At 27.2% G+C, this 18,307-nt stretch overlaps 3 protein-coding genes across 6 annotated transcripts; 1 reads left to right on the plus strand and 2 right to left on the minus strand.

The window, feature by feature from the left end:
• Positions 1-297: 297 nt before the first annotated feature.
• Positions 298-2,115, minus strand: LOC112685628. Its single transcript, XM_025557566.1, has 4 exons — positions 1,913-2,115; positions 1,659-1,796; positions 532-685; positions 298-469 (listed from the first exon to the last, which is right to left on the minus strand). The coding sequence occupies exons 1-4, from the start codon at positions 1,968-1,970 to the stop codon at positions 334-336; spliced, it is 486 nt and encodes a 161-aa protein (XP_025413351.1). The 5' UTR covers positions 1,971-2,115; the 3' UTR covers positions 298-333.
• A 2,377-nt stretch (positions 2,116-4,492) lies between these two features.
• LOC112685631 (transmembrane protein 151B-like) lies at positions 4,493-10,967 on the plus strand. Of its 4 annotated transcripts, none has more exons than XR_003148821.1 (7): positions 4,496-4,925; positions 7,658-7,777; positions 8,043-8,233; positions 8,312-8,499; positions 8,813-9,075; positions 10,007-10,099; positions 10,162-10,252. XR_003148821.1 is itself a non-coding variant. In XM_025557568.1 (7 exons), exons 3-7 carry the CDS (start codon positions 7,730-7,732, stop codon positions 10,504-10,506), a joined length of 1,035 nt encoding a protein of 344 aa, XP_025413353.1. In that variant the 5' UTR covers positions 4,500-4,925; positions 5,017-5,205; positions 7,658-7,729; the 3' UTR covers positions 10,507-10,967. The 4 variants fall into 4 exon arrangements, 3 of the variants coding, with proteins under 3 accessions (XP_025413354.1, XP_025413353.1, XP_025413352.1); XM_025557568.1 differs by lacking the exon at positions 10,007-10,099 and adding an exon at positions 5,017-5,205 and having other exon boundaries at positions 4,500-4,925; positions 10,162-10,967; XM_025557569.1 differs by lacking the exon at positions 10,162-10,252 and having other exon boundaries at positions 4,493-4,925; positions 9,921-10,009.
• A 4,723-nt stretch (positions 10,968-15,690) lies between these two features.
• Positions 15,691-16,755, minus strand: LOC112685634. The gene is made up of 3 exons (XM_025557572.1): positions 16,682-16,755; positions 16,382-16,488; positions 15,691-16,014 (listed from the first exon to the last, which is right to left on the minus strand). Exons 1-3 carry the CDS (start codon positions 16,748-16,750, stop codon positions 15,750-15,752), a joined length of 441 nt encoding a protein of 146 aa, XP_025413357.1. The 5' UTR covers positions 16,751-16,755; the 3' UTR covers positions 15,691-15,749.
• Positions 16,756-18,307: the final 1,552 nt, after the last annotated feature.

Genomic DNA, 18,307 nt, shown 5'->3' on the forward strand with positions numbered 1-18,307 from the left:
TTTAATCAAAGATGTAAAATTAAAAAAACACATTTGAAATGTTATATAACAGATAATGTCTGGGTTTGTTATTAAACATCATAACATAATGAATAATAAAAACTTAAAAGGTAAAAGTGCTATAAATAAAATAATAATGTGTGTTCATTGATATTTTTTTATAGTTATGATAATTAAACCTAAGCTACAATAAAAATATATTTTTATACAATTGAATAAAAAAATATTTAAAAAAAAACATTAACAATATTTAAATTGTACGAAAATTATATTATGTTTCATTTTCAGATCAAAAAAGTATAAACGCATTTTAAAAAATTTTAAAAAACTTAATCACTGATTAATACTACGAATAAAAAAAAATATGCTTATCAAAACAATAAGCAAATTAGAAGATGTAGATAAATTAGCTGAGTTACACCAATGGTCAAAATAACAAAAGCACCATGTTGTTGAATCATAATAATCTCTGGAAATTATACAAATTATAAAAATTATAATCAATTTTATTTTAAAAATTTTAAAAATTACCTTTTAATATCCAGTTCAGTTATTGAATTATTCACATAGTTGCCTAATTTAACATCAACAGAATTTTTTCTACAACCTTCATATTTATCAGCTGGAATATCTGTTCGAAAACCTTTTAATGAACTCAAACAATCACGAGTAATACGTTCTTCATCTAAAGTTTAAAAATACATACCATCACATAAGTCATTGAATTCTCAAACATATTTATGTCCACTTGATTTCTACATATTTTTTCAATATTAGTTTTTTCCCAATTACATTTTGAATTATTGAATATTAATCTTATTCTATTATAAATACCAATGCAATTTTTTTATTTCTGATAAAATATTTTAACCTGAAGCTGATATAATCTCAACAGCCATTTTTAAAGTTAATTTACAAAATAGTTGCAAGGGCAGTAAAAAACAAATCATTGATTTTTAAGAAAATCATTCATACTAGTATTAGTGACCGAAGGAATTGCCAGGAAAAAATTGAATACTACCACACCTTGGTAAAATTTTAATATGTTAAATGATAATAAATTATAAAATGTATAGTATGATATTAAATATATGTATTTATCTAATAATTATTAATGTATAAATAAATAAATACTTAGCTTAGAGTATTAAAATATTTTTTTTACGTACGACTGGTTTCAAATTAAAAATTCATAATCAGTTATATACAAAGGTTATTTGTATATACTTGATACAAAGGTATTACCATTAAATATAATAATTATTACTTATTAATAGAGCCCAAATTTAAAAGCATTTGCATGTTTTTCTAAACACTCAAAAATATAGCTAGGCAAGCTACAATTTTAAATTATAGTCAATATATCTGAAATACAAAGTTTTATTTTGCATATTTTACCATTTTTTGACATGTAATGCATATTTCTGTATTTTACAATTTTTTATTATAATATATATTCATATAATAATACTCATATATATATATATATATATATATATATATATATAATTATATTCATTTTAACTTAAAATTGTTCTATATTATTATAATTTAAAAACTATAACAATTTATTATAATATATCAATATGACAAAGAGCAAAAATGTAATACTACAGTACTAGTAAAATTATGATATTTAGAACTGTAAATGTAATTACCTCCAATCCTTTCAATAACTTTTACGCATATATCATCTTCTTCAGGGCATGAAATTGTTTTAAACCAATACCACTTAAATGGTGTGCCACAACCAGGATGTGTTGAAACACATTGGTAGCATAATAAGTAAGATTGAGCTGTAAAATTAAACTAAATGTTATAACAGAAAACTGTAATTTCTTGTCAAAGATTAAATCAAAATATATTTCAAGTATAAAATACCTAAGTGCCACTCCCTTTAATGTAAACTTACCTTGTATGAATATTGTTGAAAATATTACTAATGAAACCAAAATGTTTGATTTTATCATTTTTATTTTGAAGCTATCTACTATGACTTTTTAATACTGATAAAAGATTATTTACCACTTTATAAAATGCAAAAAATATATTAAAATAAAACAATTAAGTAACAAATTTAAAATAACATTACAGGTTTCAACTGACTAACCTGATAGTTAAACAAAACAGATTAAAAGTAAACAATAATATGAGTGATAACTTATACTTCACAGTGTAGCCGTTTGTATAAAAATATATACAACATCCGATTCATAATTATGATACTACTGTATGTTTACTGTATTTTGAATCATTCAAATATTATTGCATTATGAAATAAATGCAATTTTGAATTTATTTCTGACCAAAAAGTGTTCAAAACATAAACTGTTAAAAATAATCGTGGCTATGCTATAAAAATTTAAATAATAAAATAATCAACCAAAAAATAAAAACTATGATAAATAATTAGACTTCTATTCTTTGTATTGAATTTTATATAAGTAATATCATTGATTATAAATAGTATATATAATCAATAGTAATATATAAATAATACTATTGTACATAGAATTGATAAAAAAGGAAATATCGACTTGTGGAAATTAAAAGAAAAGAAAATTAAAACTTCAAAAGATTTTAAGAACTAAACCATCGTCTTTTATTGTAATCAATGTTAGTAAACAAATAATATATAATTGGACACAGCTTTTAAGCAATATATATAATATTCGGAAATGCCCATTAAAGAAATTACCTCATCCACCGAACCTAGACAACTCAAATGACGGGACACATATAATGGGCTCATGTTCTCTAAAAGCTCTTGTTAAAGGCCTATCAAAAGCGTCAATATTGAAGAAAGGAGAATTTGAACTACCTAATCGATGTTACACAGGTATTTTTAATGCAAATAATATTCAATTTGGTCGTACAATATTGTAATATACAATGATTATTTATTTTCATATTTGACTTTACAGGTCCTCTTCGTATCTCACAGACCAAGGATAGACATCAGGATATCATGAGCTTAATGAAATTTTGACGCCCTGAAGCTGTGGAATTTTTTAAAAAGTTAAAATACCAATAACATCCTGTATTAAAAGTTTTATAACAATAATTTCTGAAAATCAATATATTTTCGAATAGCTTACATGCCTTGTTTTTCCCCGGTTTCACACGACTTACCTAGTTCTTTTTCGGTCAATATTTGACTAAGGATGATATTTCTATTATATTTTTAATTTAATTGTACAATGTTTATGATTACATTTAACCCGATCTTTTTATATTGAAAAAAAAATATTTATTAAGATTTAAAATTAAAAACAAGTTTTTCTCAAAATGAAAAAAGTGACTTTTCTGGTTTTTTCCCTGTACCCTTCATATGAACACTCGGAAAATTGGAATGTCTCATCCTATAAATAAACAGGATCCACCACAGTCCATAATATACTATACATATTTTTGAAATAAACAATGTTTGTCGCATTTTCCAACTAATTTTCTAAATTTATTATATAACAATATATATTAATGTAGCAATTATTTTGTAATTAATTAATTAATAATTAACAGTAAAGAGTAAAATGTTTATTATTGGGTTGAGTTGGTAAAATACAACCTTGGAGACTTGAAGCGGTTTTATTGTGTAAAACATTTGTATTTATTATGATTTTAAAAGACAGCATACTCTTATAAATGTAACTTCTAAAATGTTTAATAAATCTTACTTAAATTCTACCTATTTTTTTACTACAGAATTGAAAGTTTGAGGTAATCCAAAAGGCAAAAATATTTACTTTTACTGCCAAAAATAATATTCATCAATCATAGAATTATTTTAGAATGAACAATACAAATTAGATTATATAAAAATAAATAGGTACCTAGTTGATATTTTTGTCATATAATCAATTGACAACCATTGCCTAACTCCATTATGATAATAAGCATAAATATTTTAGTCTACCATAAATGATCAAAGAAAGAATATAAATAAAGATATTATAACAACTTTCAATTTCATTAAACTTTTTTCAGAGAAACCAATTTCTTCTACACCAAGAATTTAAAAAATAAATATTTAAATTTTAAAAAATAAAATAATTAAATAGCAGTTAAATTTATTTTAATTTCTGAATCAATTTTTCAATTGTATTGAAAAATAATAAACTATTTAAGTTTATATAATCAAATACTTTACAAGATTGTGGGTAAAATTCAATATTTGATAGATATACATAAGCATAATAAAATATATATATATACATGAAAAAGAAGCAATATACTTATAAAATAAAATAATACAAATAATAAAAAATGTATTTATATTATTTTAATTAGGTATATATTTAGTGTCGAATTATACCAAATTTATATAGTTCAACGCGAAAAAAAAACATTATTTTAATCTCCAATATATATTCGAACAGTTGGGTGCCTACCGCGTGTATAATAACCAAATCTAAACGAACAATTTTCCACATTATGTTCGTCGATAAAAACGAGAAACGAGACGGTGACAAGGGCGTGGTCGTAAGCGTATTCCAGGAGGAAGCACGCACGATCCGTTGCATAATGTTTGCGCGTCTACCACCCTTCGTGTAGCTTACGCGCAATATTGTGGTGCGATGCAACTATTCGCTCGCACATCGTACACCCGACGCAATATCAATCAGTCTCGCTGCTGTTAACAGTATCACACAAAACATTATACTATACATTTATAGAGTATTTGTTTTGATTCGCGTCTTACTCGTCTACGATCTTACAGCCGACTGTATGAAAAATAATAAATGTGCGAATATATCATTTGATTAGGTTCGAATACACGTAACAATAAATAATCGAATTACTATCATCTACAACGGCGACATGTACGCGGACATTAACGGAGAGTGTCTGTCCGCTAGGTGATCTTGCTGATCTGCAGTTAGGGTATAATGCCATTTATACCCGAACAACGTCGCATAAGCTCGGTGAGTAGTTATTGTATAAAAATATTTTCGAAAATGTTTACCAGCTTAACTGTAAAAGCTAACCCACACTAATTTAAACGTCTCTGTACAGACCACCAAAGGTTGTGAATGCAAATTACATTAAATATACGAGGTAGTTTGCGAATTGTCACCCTTCTGCCAGGAAATAGTGCGAAAAAAGGGGGAAAATCTCGCAGCGCCAATAAATTAAATATTGATTTATTTTTTATGCAATGAACAGGTGCCGGGAAAGTTTCCACGTTATGTACATGTTATATAAGTACGTGTTTACATCGTTCCTTTAACATTAAATTTTTAATTTATCACGAGTGAAATTAAAAAATAAGTATTATTTTAGATATTATTATAGTATTATTACAGTACTTATTATATTGTTGTTATTAAAACTTTTTTTTTTCTAATGAAACTTTTAAATATTCTGAACTGTAACATTTGTTATTTTTAACTTCAGTTTTCTAAAAATTAATAAATTATAGTAAATTACATTTTTTTCCACAGATAATTTTATCTAAAAAAAGTTTTTCTAATTCAAGATCAACTGAAGTCAATAATGTTACACTTATTAATCTTTTATAGAACACATAACATAGGTTATCTGAAGTTAAATATATGTGTTTTTTCTTTATACAAACGAGTTATAAATAAATATAAGTATATTTTAGTGGATTTGGTAAATTTCAAACAGCATTTACTTATTTTATTAAATAAAAAATACATGGAATGTTTATACTTGAAGCGAAATTTAAAATAAAAAATTCTACAACTTGTATAATATTTCTCAATTGTTGTAAGTGTGAATAATATGACTTTTGATGTATGATGTATAATATTGATGTAAACACAAAAAAATCACTAATGACTAGAGCCCGGAATTGTATGCACTTGCATATTTTTATATATTAAACTAAAAAGTAGCTAGGTAAGACAGAAATTTAAATCTTAATCTAATGTGTTGGTATGCGAAATTAAATTTGGCATATTTTTGCATATTTGGAACATTTCAAATTATTATGCATATTCTAGCATTTTTCTGAAATATAATGCATATATAGAAAAAAATATTAGGAAGTTATTAATATTATTATTTATTACTTGGCGCATGTCCATCGTAAATTTAGTGAATCATGCAGTTATATAATTTGATTTTTGTGTTATAATAAGATAAGATAAAGTTTGCTAAAAGTACCAATACGATAGTAATTCTCCAGGTACCTTTAAAAAAAATTATAAAAATCCACTTGATTTATTTAAATTGATTTTCGTTTGTGACTTTTTGTTTGGATGAGTGAGTATTCAAAATACAATTTAATTTCAATACAACATACAGTTCCACACAGTTTAATAATATATACAAAATACAGTTGATATAATTTAAAGTATATTTTTTGTTGAATGTTAATTATTTAATGAATTGTATACATTTTAAAATTAAATAAATTTAATAAATAATATACTTGCATTTTTGTTAGCATATTTTCACATAGTTTTGCATATTTTGTACATTTTTAGTGCATATAATTCCGGGCCCTACTAATGACCGTTCAGAACTGAAGTATAAGACTAAATATAAAATTTTTATTAAATCATCTATACGTGTTTTTGTATAATATTTACTTTAAGCATTTGTTACAGATAAATATAAATAATACTTAAATCTAAAAAAGTATTTGGGTAAAATAACTTGAAAGACTGCTCCCCGCAGTATGATTTTAAGTCACTTGAAATATCTTACCACCTAATGAGAAGCCTTATCACCAGGGAACGGACTTTAATGTCTTAAAAATTAAGAAAAATGTCCTTAAAAAATACGACCTTATGCCTTAAAAAAATGTTTTAATATCAAAAAAATGTACTAAAAACATTAAAAATGTTATTAAATTCGATAAAAACAAAATTTTAAACAGTTTTGTGTGAGTATAATATTATTAAAACTTAAAATTTATAAAAAATTCATCATTATAAAAAATTTATCTTATAAAAAAAATATTTAAATATATACAATAAAAAAAACTTTTTTGTCTTCTCGCTTATCTTCTTTTTTAGCCTGAAAAATGTTTTATGTTAATTAATAATTATTAATTGTTTTCACCGAATTCTCGTACATACGCACGCAAACGACAACGGTCGGACGGATTCATTTTCGGCATCTTTCACACTTATTCGAATTATGATAGTGAATACGACTAACGACTAACGACTCTATTAGTACCTACTAATAATCGGACACCAATTAGTTTAATATCGCGTATCGTAACGTTATCGAGATTATTTGATGGGAATTACGTATAGCCGTATAGATAGATACAAATCAGCCGATCTTCGTAAAAATAACTAAAATTTTATAATTCCAAGCAACAAATATATATGAAAAATGACCTAAAAATGGAAAAATGCTTTGAAAATGTCAAAAATGCTTTAAAAACAGAAAAAGTTTAAAAAATGCAAAATAAAAGTTTCATTATTAAATTCTCTGATGTATGAATCGAATTATACACTTAGAAAGCATTGCCCTATTCTACCCACTAAAAAATGTATTTTGCATCAAAGTCCGTTCCCTGCTTATCACAAACCAGTTCATTCAAAAATTATAGTTAGAGTTTCCACCCCTTTTTTCCCCCAGCCCTTAAAATACTTTACCACCTTACCACTATTTTTATTCCAAATTAAAATGAATGTATTATTCATTTAAAATTATAATTTTGTATTTTCAGCAATATGTACAAGATACAAAACTAAGAGAAGCATTTCAATGGAGAGAAACGTGGAAATGTTTTGTTCTGACTATGGTCATTATCATATTTATACTTGGAGTACTTCGAGATCCGTCAAATGTACGTAAATATCATAAGTACATCTAACAAGTCACAAAATACTTAAGGACATCCTTACGTATGCACAAAAATAGCATAAATAATATGTTTTTATTTAAAGCTTAAAATAAATATATGAAGTTTATCATTTAAATGACAAAAATTATTATATTTTACACAAATTAATGTAAAATCTTTAGGTAGTTAAATTCATTGAGGGTATTTATACATTGTTTTTACTAACAATTTAAATATACATTCTAAAATTATTATGATACATTTTTAGGTGGGTCTATCAAAAAATAATTGGCTTGAATACATTTATTGCATTCTAGGATGCCTATTTTTGTACATATTTTATATTGTAGAATGTCGATATAGCGAGATTGTATGGGATCTGGCAGAAACAGATCTCATGCCAATCTCAGCAGTTTCTGAATATATTGTACGACTTAAAAGAGCTGAGCCTCATGTTTGGTACGTATATAAAAATATTATAATATTGATTACAATTATTTGTTTTTTTAAAAAAATCAAACATTTTTTTGATTTTAGGTGGCAAGCATCTTGTTACCATTTCGTAGAACAAAAGTCCCCGAGACGAAATTCAAGACAAATGACAAGGGTAAATATGCAAGTGACCCGAGTTTCATTTGACCATCGAAATTTCGGTTACACAGATATATCTGATTATCTTGTATTTTGTCAAAAAAGTCCGTTGGTCAAAATTGAATTTAGCAAAGGTACGCATGAAACATTTACATGAAACGTCATATCGAGCATGATTATACTACAAAAAAACTCGCTTAAAATAATTTAAAAACGTTATATTAAAGTTACTAAAAAAAATATGTAAAAAAAATAAAATAAATACTCTTTTTTCTAGTTTAACTATAAATATCATTCATTCGAAATTTCAGTACTTATAAGTCATATGTTAACTCAAAAGCATTTTTTATTTTAATAGTTAAAAAAAAATTGTTATGATTAATGGATAATTTGATAATGTTTCAATACCAAACAAGTAATATAACTCGATAACCTTTCACAACGTAGGATTCGCTTTTGCTAGACCACGACACGCTGAAGAATTTGAAAACATTCGCGGTGAATTCTTTTCGGCGCATGAACCCGTAGACGATCATATAGAAAAAAAAGAAGGTTTGGACCTGGCCGGCGTCGAGTTCGAAGACTATATATGTGCTGGTCGATTTCCACGGTTCATAAATACCACGACTTACTGGATATGTTCATTCTTGTTATTGTCGTGGCCCTACAGGGTTTATGTCAATTATAATACATCGTACGCACATTATACGGTATATACTTTAATTTTTTTTTTAACATTATACTTACTCGATAAATTATAACCATGTATAAATGTGTGTGAAATCAAATACTTTAAATTGTGTTACCTCGGTGGCTACAGATGAATAATAAAAGTCGTTACCAACATTAGTTATGTGCCTGGGTATTTTAATAATATATTTGAATAGTTAAATTATTAAAATTATTGCGTATTTTATAATTCCTACTGTTGTCAATTAATTGGTAAGCGGGAAAAGGTACTATTTATAACACCCCCACTACAGTACAACATTAATTTAGAAATGTATTTCACTTGAAAATTGAATTGGAAAAAATGCATTATTTTAGTATTGAAAACAAATCGAACGTATTGAAAGTTATAACTGTGAAAATAGTACCGAGTAAGATACCCACATAAACTAGAAGATGGTTTTCTCTGAAGGACCCATCATATCCCCAATATAATTAAGATACATGAAAATTTAAAAACAAATAAATATAAATTTATATTTAATACTCATGTGTATGTACCGCGAATTGCCGATTGAATATTTCACACGTCCTATAAATTAATAATTAATGATGATTTTCGCAAGAACATTTTTACAACATTTTTAGCCAGAACCGTCAATTCATAACATTCACAGTTTATGTCATAATACAATAATATGCATGTTGTTATAGATGATTTTTAAACGTTTCAAACGGTTTTATCTGTACGTAGAGTGTCGTTCGTTGGCTCTCAGTCCAAATGCGATTTATGAGCATATTCTATACCTAATTATGAATCTGATTCAAACAATTTGGGGTGAAAATTTTGAAGCTTAACATTGGATTTTTTTTTTTTTTTTTTTAGTCACATTTTCGTTACATAGATTTGCATAGAATTTGGTATAGGAACAAGTTAATCAATGAACAAATGTAACGATTGGATGTTTTTAGTTTTAACGTTTGCAAAGTTAATCGAACGGAGCGAAAACGATTTTCTCTGCACAGGAACCGGGTGGTTTTTAATTGTTCTCGAGAACCACCCCGGTAGGATGCGTAAACGTCGTTCAAACCGTCCGTGACTCTTATTCGTGCGCGCGTGCTTGCAGATCACCAAGCTGTTCGGACACGTGCGCATGATACCCAGCTACTCGGAAGCGATGCTGTTGGACCCGGCGCCGCCCGCGTACGTCATCGACTGCCCGTCGTCGTTCGACGTGTACGAGACGCCACAGACGATGACCGTATTCCGCACGTGTTCGCCGGACTACGTGCCCGCCAACCTGGTCCGTTACATCGAGTCCGGTCCGTACGCGTATCCGCCCACGTACGAGGAAGCGCTCAGGTACCCACTGTTCGAGCTTTCCGTCGACGACCGGGGCAACAACAACGTGCAGCGCGCCTCCGGCCGGACCACCAACTCGACGGCAATCACTTTCGAGACCAGCTTATAATGTTATTTGAAATGTTGCGCGACCGCGTCGTGTTCATATCGCGGTTAGGTTAATATTCAATACCGATGTCGATTGGTGGTCGATGACTTTTTTTTCCTCGACTTTTTCCTATCTAATTATCATTTAAACAATCTCACCGGTATTTTCACACTATGCTCGATGATCAAAACGATAGAACAGTTATCAATGCCAAAATTGACTATAGTAGTGCCTTGGAACGACATGGTTGTGAAATAATTTTATAAGGTTAATATCGAACACACACACACATGAATTTAATCAGTCATCTGCGTTGTAATAAATTAAGGTAATAATAATAAACACACATGATATTCCCCAGGGAAAGTTAGGTCGTGTTTTTGAAACTTCTACGAGAAACTTCTACGAGAACAAATAATATTTTTTGTATAATATACATTCGTCGGATAAGTAAGGGACTATTAATAGAAAATATAACCCATTAATTTCAACAATCCAGAAAACGTAATTTTACTAAAATGTCGGATAAGTAAGGGACTATTAATAGAAAATATAACCCATTAATTTCAACAATCCAGAAAACGTAATTTTACTAAAATGTATCTTTATAACAATGTTCTATTGTTCAATATCGTATATTTCCATAAAAACGTATCCAACATATAGGTTTTCACTAATTATGTGTAAAACAAAATGTTTACAACATCTTTACAGCATAACAAAGATTATCTTGGAAAAATGTATTATGTCATTTTTGGTATTTGAACGCTATATTTCCTGAGTGCATGTTTTTAATACTATTGTGTGAAATATGAATTGAAGAAAAAAAAAAAGAAGAAATGTTCATCAATTTAAATACTTTAGTCCTTAAGTAATTTTTATATATATGTAGTTATCCACAGTATCACCAGGGCTGAATTGGTATAAAGCGGCCCACCGAAATTTCCATTTCTAAGCAGCCCATGTATAAACTCAATGACCTAAAACAATAATTAATTTAGACATTTATTTACCCCACTCGCAATTTTTTTACTATTGATTAAATCAATAGTTAACAATATCCTAAATTTAATGAATTGTAATGTTTAGTTTGTTATAAATAAATAAAAGAGTTACTTAAATTAATTAAAAAATGCATTTTTCATTATTTATAACAATTAAAACAAATTAAAACAATTATTATAACAAAAAATAAATTGAACGCTAGTAATGTGTTATAAATAACATTTATTATATTAGTATCTACAGGGTGTTCCAAAATGATTCATCCGATTTAAAAAGATCATATTTATTGAAAAATTTGATTAATCATGTTAGAATTAATTTTACATTTTAATGGATTATTTTAAGTTTTAGGTACAATGCTTATAAATGTTCAATGTGACCCCCCTTACTTGCACGACACACATCTAAGCGACATTCAAATTCCTCATAAACCTGTTGAAGCATGTCAACTGTAACCAAGTTGATGGCGTCTGTAATGCGACTTTTCAATTCGTCAAGATCTTTTGGAAGGGGAGGTACATAAACAATGCTTTTTATGTAACCCCAGAGAAAAAAAATCACAGATTGTAAGATCCGGCGAACGGGGCCATGGACAAAATGTAGCGTCATTAGCACTACAGCGACCGATCCATTTCTGTGGTAGCTGATCGTTAAGAAATATGCGTACTTCTAAGGATCAATGTGGTGGTGCTCCATCTTGTTGTAAAATGAAATCATCTCCATCTGATTTCTGTAGACTTCTTACAAAACTTTCTTGAATTTGTTCAACATTTTCATCCGAAGTTCTTGGTCTACCTGATGACTTCCCTTTACATAAGCAACCAGTTTCTTGGAATGTTTTATGCCATCTTCGAATACTCTGGGTTGTTGGAGGTTCAATGTTAAACTTTCGACGAAAATCACGCTGCACGGTAATAACAGACTCGCACTTCTCAAAGCGGAGCACACAAAACGCCTTTTGTTGCTCGGTCAACATTTCGATAACAACTAATTAAGTTACGTCACTAACGATTACGGTGCCAAATTTAACAACTAGATAACTTAAAATAAACTTAGTTATCTAATCTTTCCATTAATACATTGGTCATTAACCTGCGATTAACCGTTGCCGAATTATATCAGTTCGTAATCGGATGAATCATTTTGGAACAACCTGTATATTCTGTATGGTGAATTTATAAATAAATCATCATCATCAACAGCTTAACGGTCCATTAAGGACCTGCGCTGCCACTAGTAATATTCTCCATTTTTCTCTGTCCAAAGTCTAGTCTAACATTGCATTCGCTTCTGTCGGTTTCATATCCTTTTCTACTGTGTTTTTCCATCTTGTTCTTGGTCTTCCAAGTGGACGTTTTTTTATTTATTTTACCTATCAAAACATTTTTTAAAAAATCTCCATCGGCTCTCCACACATGTCACAGCCACTCTAGACGTTTACATCTTATATATGTGAGTATATTTGGTTTTTCATAAAGGTCAGCTCTTCATTGTATCTTTTTTCATAAATTCCTAGGTTGTCATTGTAAACCAGTCCATATATATTTCTTAGTATTTTCTTTGAAATATCTGTATCTATGTATAAAATACTTGTCCAGAGTGATTCATCATCACCTAGCCGGGACCGCTGAAGCTATGAGTATAAAATTTGGACAGTAGTTTTGTTTCATGTTTCATGTGACCCACCAAGAAAGAAAATTATAAATTAGGTACAACCAAAGGTAAACTGCAACATTATTACAGTAGAAATCAATTTACCATTTGCAAGGCAAAGTTTATAAATGTTAATGAAGTACCAGATATTCAGTTGTCACTAAGGGTGCCCCTACATTACATCCGTATTTCTCCCCATCCGATCCGATCCGACGTTATCCGTTTATCAGTATCCGATGACGTCAGACGTAAAAGTCTACAATGGTTTCGACGTGATCCGTTTAACTGTATACTGTCAAATCGTTCTACTGCAATTTGCAGTAGAAGCTATTGCAGTAAAAACGTTATAGCGAAATGCATAATTCTGATTTTTTGTGTTGTTTTTTGCTGGAAAACAATGTCCTACTAAATAGACAGAAAAAAATACATGGGTCCATCAACTCAATTAAGATCGATCAAGAGGAGAATTTTTTACAACTTCCGTACCTATGCAAAATTACCAGGTTAAGTTCAGGGAATACTATTGTAAGAATATTGAAACATTCGACTACATTCTTGGAGGATTAAGAAACAACATAACTGGCCAATTAAACTTCAGGGTATGTGTCAATGTAGAGGAAAAACTCACCATCACAATACGGTAAATAAACCTTCATTATTCATTATAGATGTACATGTGTATTGCACTTATACAACGTGGATCATTGAAACAATGACCACAAGTTAATAGCATTGGCGTATTTAATGGCAGTGCTATGAATACTTGGCATCTCTACTCATTATTAGCATTTCCAATTCGACTTGTGTAGCAATGGATGCATTACCCGCAATTTGCGGTGAAATATAATCAATGAAACCGCATGGTTTTATAAAATGGCATAAAAACAATAGCGACGAAATCGGTATGCATCATCAAATGATATAATCGAGACAACGTTAAAATATTTGATAAAATTATTACGCCAGGAAGTCAAGATCACCGGTAGAAGGCTACAAACGATATTTGCACGTAAATAATCGAAATCATTTCCGTGCACATCTTTCATATTTATATTTTATGCGTTTTTAATTTTAATTAAAAAAAATGTGTTAGTTATTCGGAAACTTATTTTGGTCTAACTGCTAATTAACTATTATTATAACGATGTTAATAATGAGCTTTATATAGTTTGATTTTATCAGTATTTAAAATTATATTAGGTATAAGTAATTTATGTAAAGGGGAAAAACCGCGTTTTGAAAATTTGGTCTAGGACTATTCCTAGATACTAGTCCAGTATCTAATTTATTTACCTAATAATTAATTATTATATTATATTTTTATTTTATTTATTTATTTATTTTATCAACATTTTTAATTATAATGGAATATTTCCATAGAGAAATCCAGTACTACTAGATGTTATGATTATTTTATATGGCTGAACGCTAAATATTAGAAAATGTTAGAATAATTTTCTTGCCCAATCCATGTGTGTACGTAGGTGCGCCCAAAAATATATAACTAAAGTAATATTTATAGTCTATTTTATATTTAATTTACAAGTTTATAAATAACGAAACTAAAGTATACGGAACTTCCTATATGTAGGTTATCCTTCTCATAAAATATGTCGGGATTAGCATCTGACAGTAGTGTACCTAGGGAGAGGGTGATTAGGAGTAATATCCCTCATTGTCTTTTTATAACCTACAGAAAATCACTTATTAGTTATTAGAGCTATTTTAGAGTAATTTGTGTTTATTAATTATTAGAAAATAGTTATTACTTATGAATCATAAATTATGTCTCACAATAAACATTCACTACATGGACTATATATATAATGCATACCTAATGGTCATATGTGTATGCACAGCCTATACAGCCTGTACCGTATCTGTAATCTGTATTAATATTTAATTCCTTGAATCTCGTCTTCCTAATTTTCTTAGCAAATTATATTTCTATATTTTATTATTTTATTTTTTTACTTACATGAAATGTATTGTTGTATAATATGTACATATTGTTTCAATGAACGTTTTAAAATCTTTAATTATTTCGATGACATTACAATATTCAACAAGAAAAATAATATATAAGAAGAAAAATAATATTAATCTGGTATAATACAGAATAAAAGTTTTGCGGAATTTAAACCAGTTTTGGAAACTTCCTTCTAACCCTATGTATTTATTACATAATACAAAAAAATTATATATATATAAATTACTTAAATTAATAATTCAGATTTATTATTATTTCATACATTATTTGTTTTATTATTGTATTCATGTTTTACATTTTTCTTGGTTTAAAAAAGTACTTAGAATTCTAGGTATTAATAATTAAGTCTTATATACTACTTCAATATTTAAAATTACAATCATAAAAAAATCATAATACATAACATACAGACTTACTAATACACAAACTTTACTCGCATCAGTTTTATAAATCTAAGTAGTTATCTTTAAAACTAATCAAACACATTCGTACTATAATATCTAATTTTATACACAAAATATATTTAGATATTATAATTTTTATTTATGTGATGACATAGTATAATAAGTATTTATTATGAAAAAAAAAATAACAAAAATTGTTATAAAAGTGCTTATTAACTTGAAACAGTATGAACTCTTAATATAATTGGTAAACGACGAGGGTTTTTTCTTATGAATGGCTCAATTACCTCACATGGTAAAGAAAATACATTTTCTATTAAACCGTTATGGTAGGATATCTCTTTAATTTGTGTATAAGGAAGTATTGGTTTCTGGTACACTAACTTTTTTGATACATTTTGAGCAATATGTTGAATCAATGTAATTGAAAATTTAAATTGTTTTGATTTATCTATGGGTCCAATAAAATTCACTTGTCTACAATAACAATAAATCATTAAGATTAAGTATTCAAAATATTTATCTTTATTTATTTATAAAATTACAGGATGAAGTTCAAATATTATATATTGTGATAATAGTAAACATAAAGAAAATTTAAAGTGATCATACTTATTATATTATACACATATATTTTAGGAGTAGAACATAGTTGATAATATATTATATTGGAGAGAATAAATTAATAATTAATAGTACAAGTCATTTTATAAAGATGTTTGAAAATATATTGAGTAAGTTCTTTAATTTTCGATAAGTTAGAGAAATTAGAATCAGTAGTAAAAAAAAAATATTGGTTTTGAGGATGTGAGGAATCAAGAGTATAAAAATAAAAGAAGCTTACATTTGCAGGTATCTATTTGAATGAAAAGTAATTGCAAAGAATTCATTGTGATTAATTAAGAACCAATTATTTGGAGCATAATATTTGTCCAACAAGATATCAAACAACTAGAAAATATAAAAGAATAAGAAAATAATTAATAATTAATAATTAAAATATAACAACAATATAACAATATCTGTAAATAAATGTATAATTTCATTGGTTTAATGTCTATGATAAAAGCAAAATAAATTAAAAATCAAAAAATAAATAATAATAAACATGTTTGTTCTCCAATAATGATTTATAATACCGCACCTGTCTTGAACCTTTTAAAATGTGACTGCTATGAATATTATTCATATGTTTTTTCATTTCAAAATACATTCCTTGCCACTGACAATTAATAAAAAAACATTGGAATGATATAAAATAACATTGACTTTCATGTATTAATTTTTGATTCAAATATAATTGCTCCTTACATCCATATGTTTTATTTGTACAGGGAAATTTTATTAAAAATCCAACCTTGAAAAAATTGCAAAGCCTTATTTAAAAATAATACACTAACTTTAAAAATGTTTTACATACTTTCTCCATGAATAAATTATTATTTGAACTAAATGGATTTCTACACGAAGGACAGCTTTCACATTGTAGAGTACATTTATTACAAATCAAATGTCCAATTAAACACTGAAAAATAGGAGGGAAAATATGTTCAAAACATACTGGACACTCGAATAAACGAACCAATTGATTATTGAGATCTTCATATGTTTCTGGATGTTTATCAACAAGTGCAGTTACAGTACCTTCTGTAACTCTATTCCTGTAGGGAATGTAAAAAAAATATATTCAACTCGTATTGTTAATAATGACAAACATTATTAACATAAAAAAACATATTAATGTATTAATATATTAAAATTAAATATTAATTTACAAACATATTAATGTTAAAAGAGTATAAAATATTCAAGTAAAAACTATTATACTTTTTTCACTTAGTTATGTATTATTATTTATTAATATATGCACTTGAAGTTTTTTATATAAAATGTTGAGGTACTTAAGAAATTCGAGTACCTTTTCTAAGTAAAAATATCAACCTGTTTAATAAATATTTTACACAAACTAACACCTAGTATTATATATATTTAATAAAATATTTACAACCAATTATAAAAAGCTAGTAAGATAAAACTTTACAATTTTGTATTATTTTATAAAAAAAAAACTTACGGACTGTCTTCATTGAATAAATTATCAAATGCATGTTTTGGAGTGGTTACTTGAATATCTTCATTACTAGTTAAATCAATCACTTCAACATCATTATTTACATTGTTAATACAGTTGATAGCCATATTATTAAGTCTTACGCCAATTATAAATTTATAAAAAAAAATAAGTTAAAAGTACATAGATTCAGTTGTATAAATGTATGGAATACTTTTAAGAGAAGAGTTACCTACTAATCAACGGTATTTGAAGAATAATGTTATATAACATTAAGATAAATTAGTTTTTCATCAAATAATATTATCTTTTCTGTTGGAATAACAATCAAGTTTTATCAACTAACGGGACTTATCGGATTGGTTATCTAGTTCAATAACAAATGCCAATAAAGAATATAGAACGTGTTTTTAAAATATTTATTTAAACAAAAGAAAATTTTAAAAACCATGTTGTACCAAATAATAATGAATAGGGAACGGATTTTTATGTAATTAGATATATTTATTGAATGTGAATTTCTCAATTCTAATTATAAATAAGCACGTTTCATAACACCCTGAATAATATGAGACCTTTTTTATTTTACATATTTTTACATATATTGTAAATATTTCACATTTTCATACCATTTAAATACAGTTTTTATTTAATTTACAATTATTATATTGGAATTAAATAAAAGAAGATTTTTCAAAA

Source organism: Sipha flava, unplaced genomic scaffold (genome assembly GCF_003268045.1).
Source record: "Sipha flava isolate LNK unplaced genomic scaffold, YSA_version1 284_pilon_pilon, whole genome shotgun sequence".
Lineage (NCBI taxonomy): Eukaryota > Metazoa > Arthropoda > Insecta > Hemiptera > Aphididae > Sipha > Sipha flava.

What these genes read in the sequence shown, in the direction of transcription:
- LOC112685628 (XM_025557566.1), bottom strand. Translation starts at nt 1,970, where the DNA reads ATGATAAAATCAAACATTTTGGTTTCATTAGTAATATTTTCAACAATA. An exon ending in TTCAACAATATTCATACAAG is followed by an intron (nt 1,797 to 1,912) that starts GTAAGTTTACAT and finishes TTAATTTTACAG; the next exon opens with CTCAATCTTACTTATTATGC. An exon ending in ACTGAACTGGATATTAAAAG is followed by an intron (nt 470 to 531) that starts GTAATTTTTAAA and finishes TATAATTTCCAG; the next exon opens with AGATTATTATGATTCAACAA.
- LOC112685631 (XM_025557567.1), top strand. Translation starts at nt 4,890, where the DNA reads ATGCCATTTATACCCGAACAACGTCGCATAAGCTCG. An exon ending in TACTTCGAGATCCGTCAAAT is followed by an intron (nt 7,778 to 8,042) that starts GTACGTAAATAT and finishes ATACATTTTTAG; the next exon opens with GTGGGTCTATCAAAAAATAA. An exon ending in AGAGCTGAGCCTCATGTTTG is followed by an intron (nt 8,234 to 8,311) that starts GTACGTATATAA and finishes TTTTGATTTTAG; the next exon opens with GTGGCAAGCATCTTGTTACC.
- LOC112685634 (XM_025557572.1), bottom strand. Translation starts at nt 16,750, where the DNA reads ATGTATTTTGAAATGAAAAAACATATGAATAATATTCATAGCAGTCAC. An exon ending in TTTTAAAAGGTTCAAGACAG is followed by an intron (nt 16,489 to 16,681) that starts GTGCGGTATTAT and finishes TATATTTTCTAG; the next exon opens with TTGTTTGATATCTTGTTGGA. An exon ending in TCAAATAGATACCTGCAAAT is followed by an intron (nt 16,015 to 16,381) that starts GTAAGCTTCTTT and finishes TTGTTATTGTAG; the next exon opens with ACAAGTGAATTTTATTGGAC.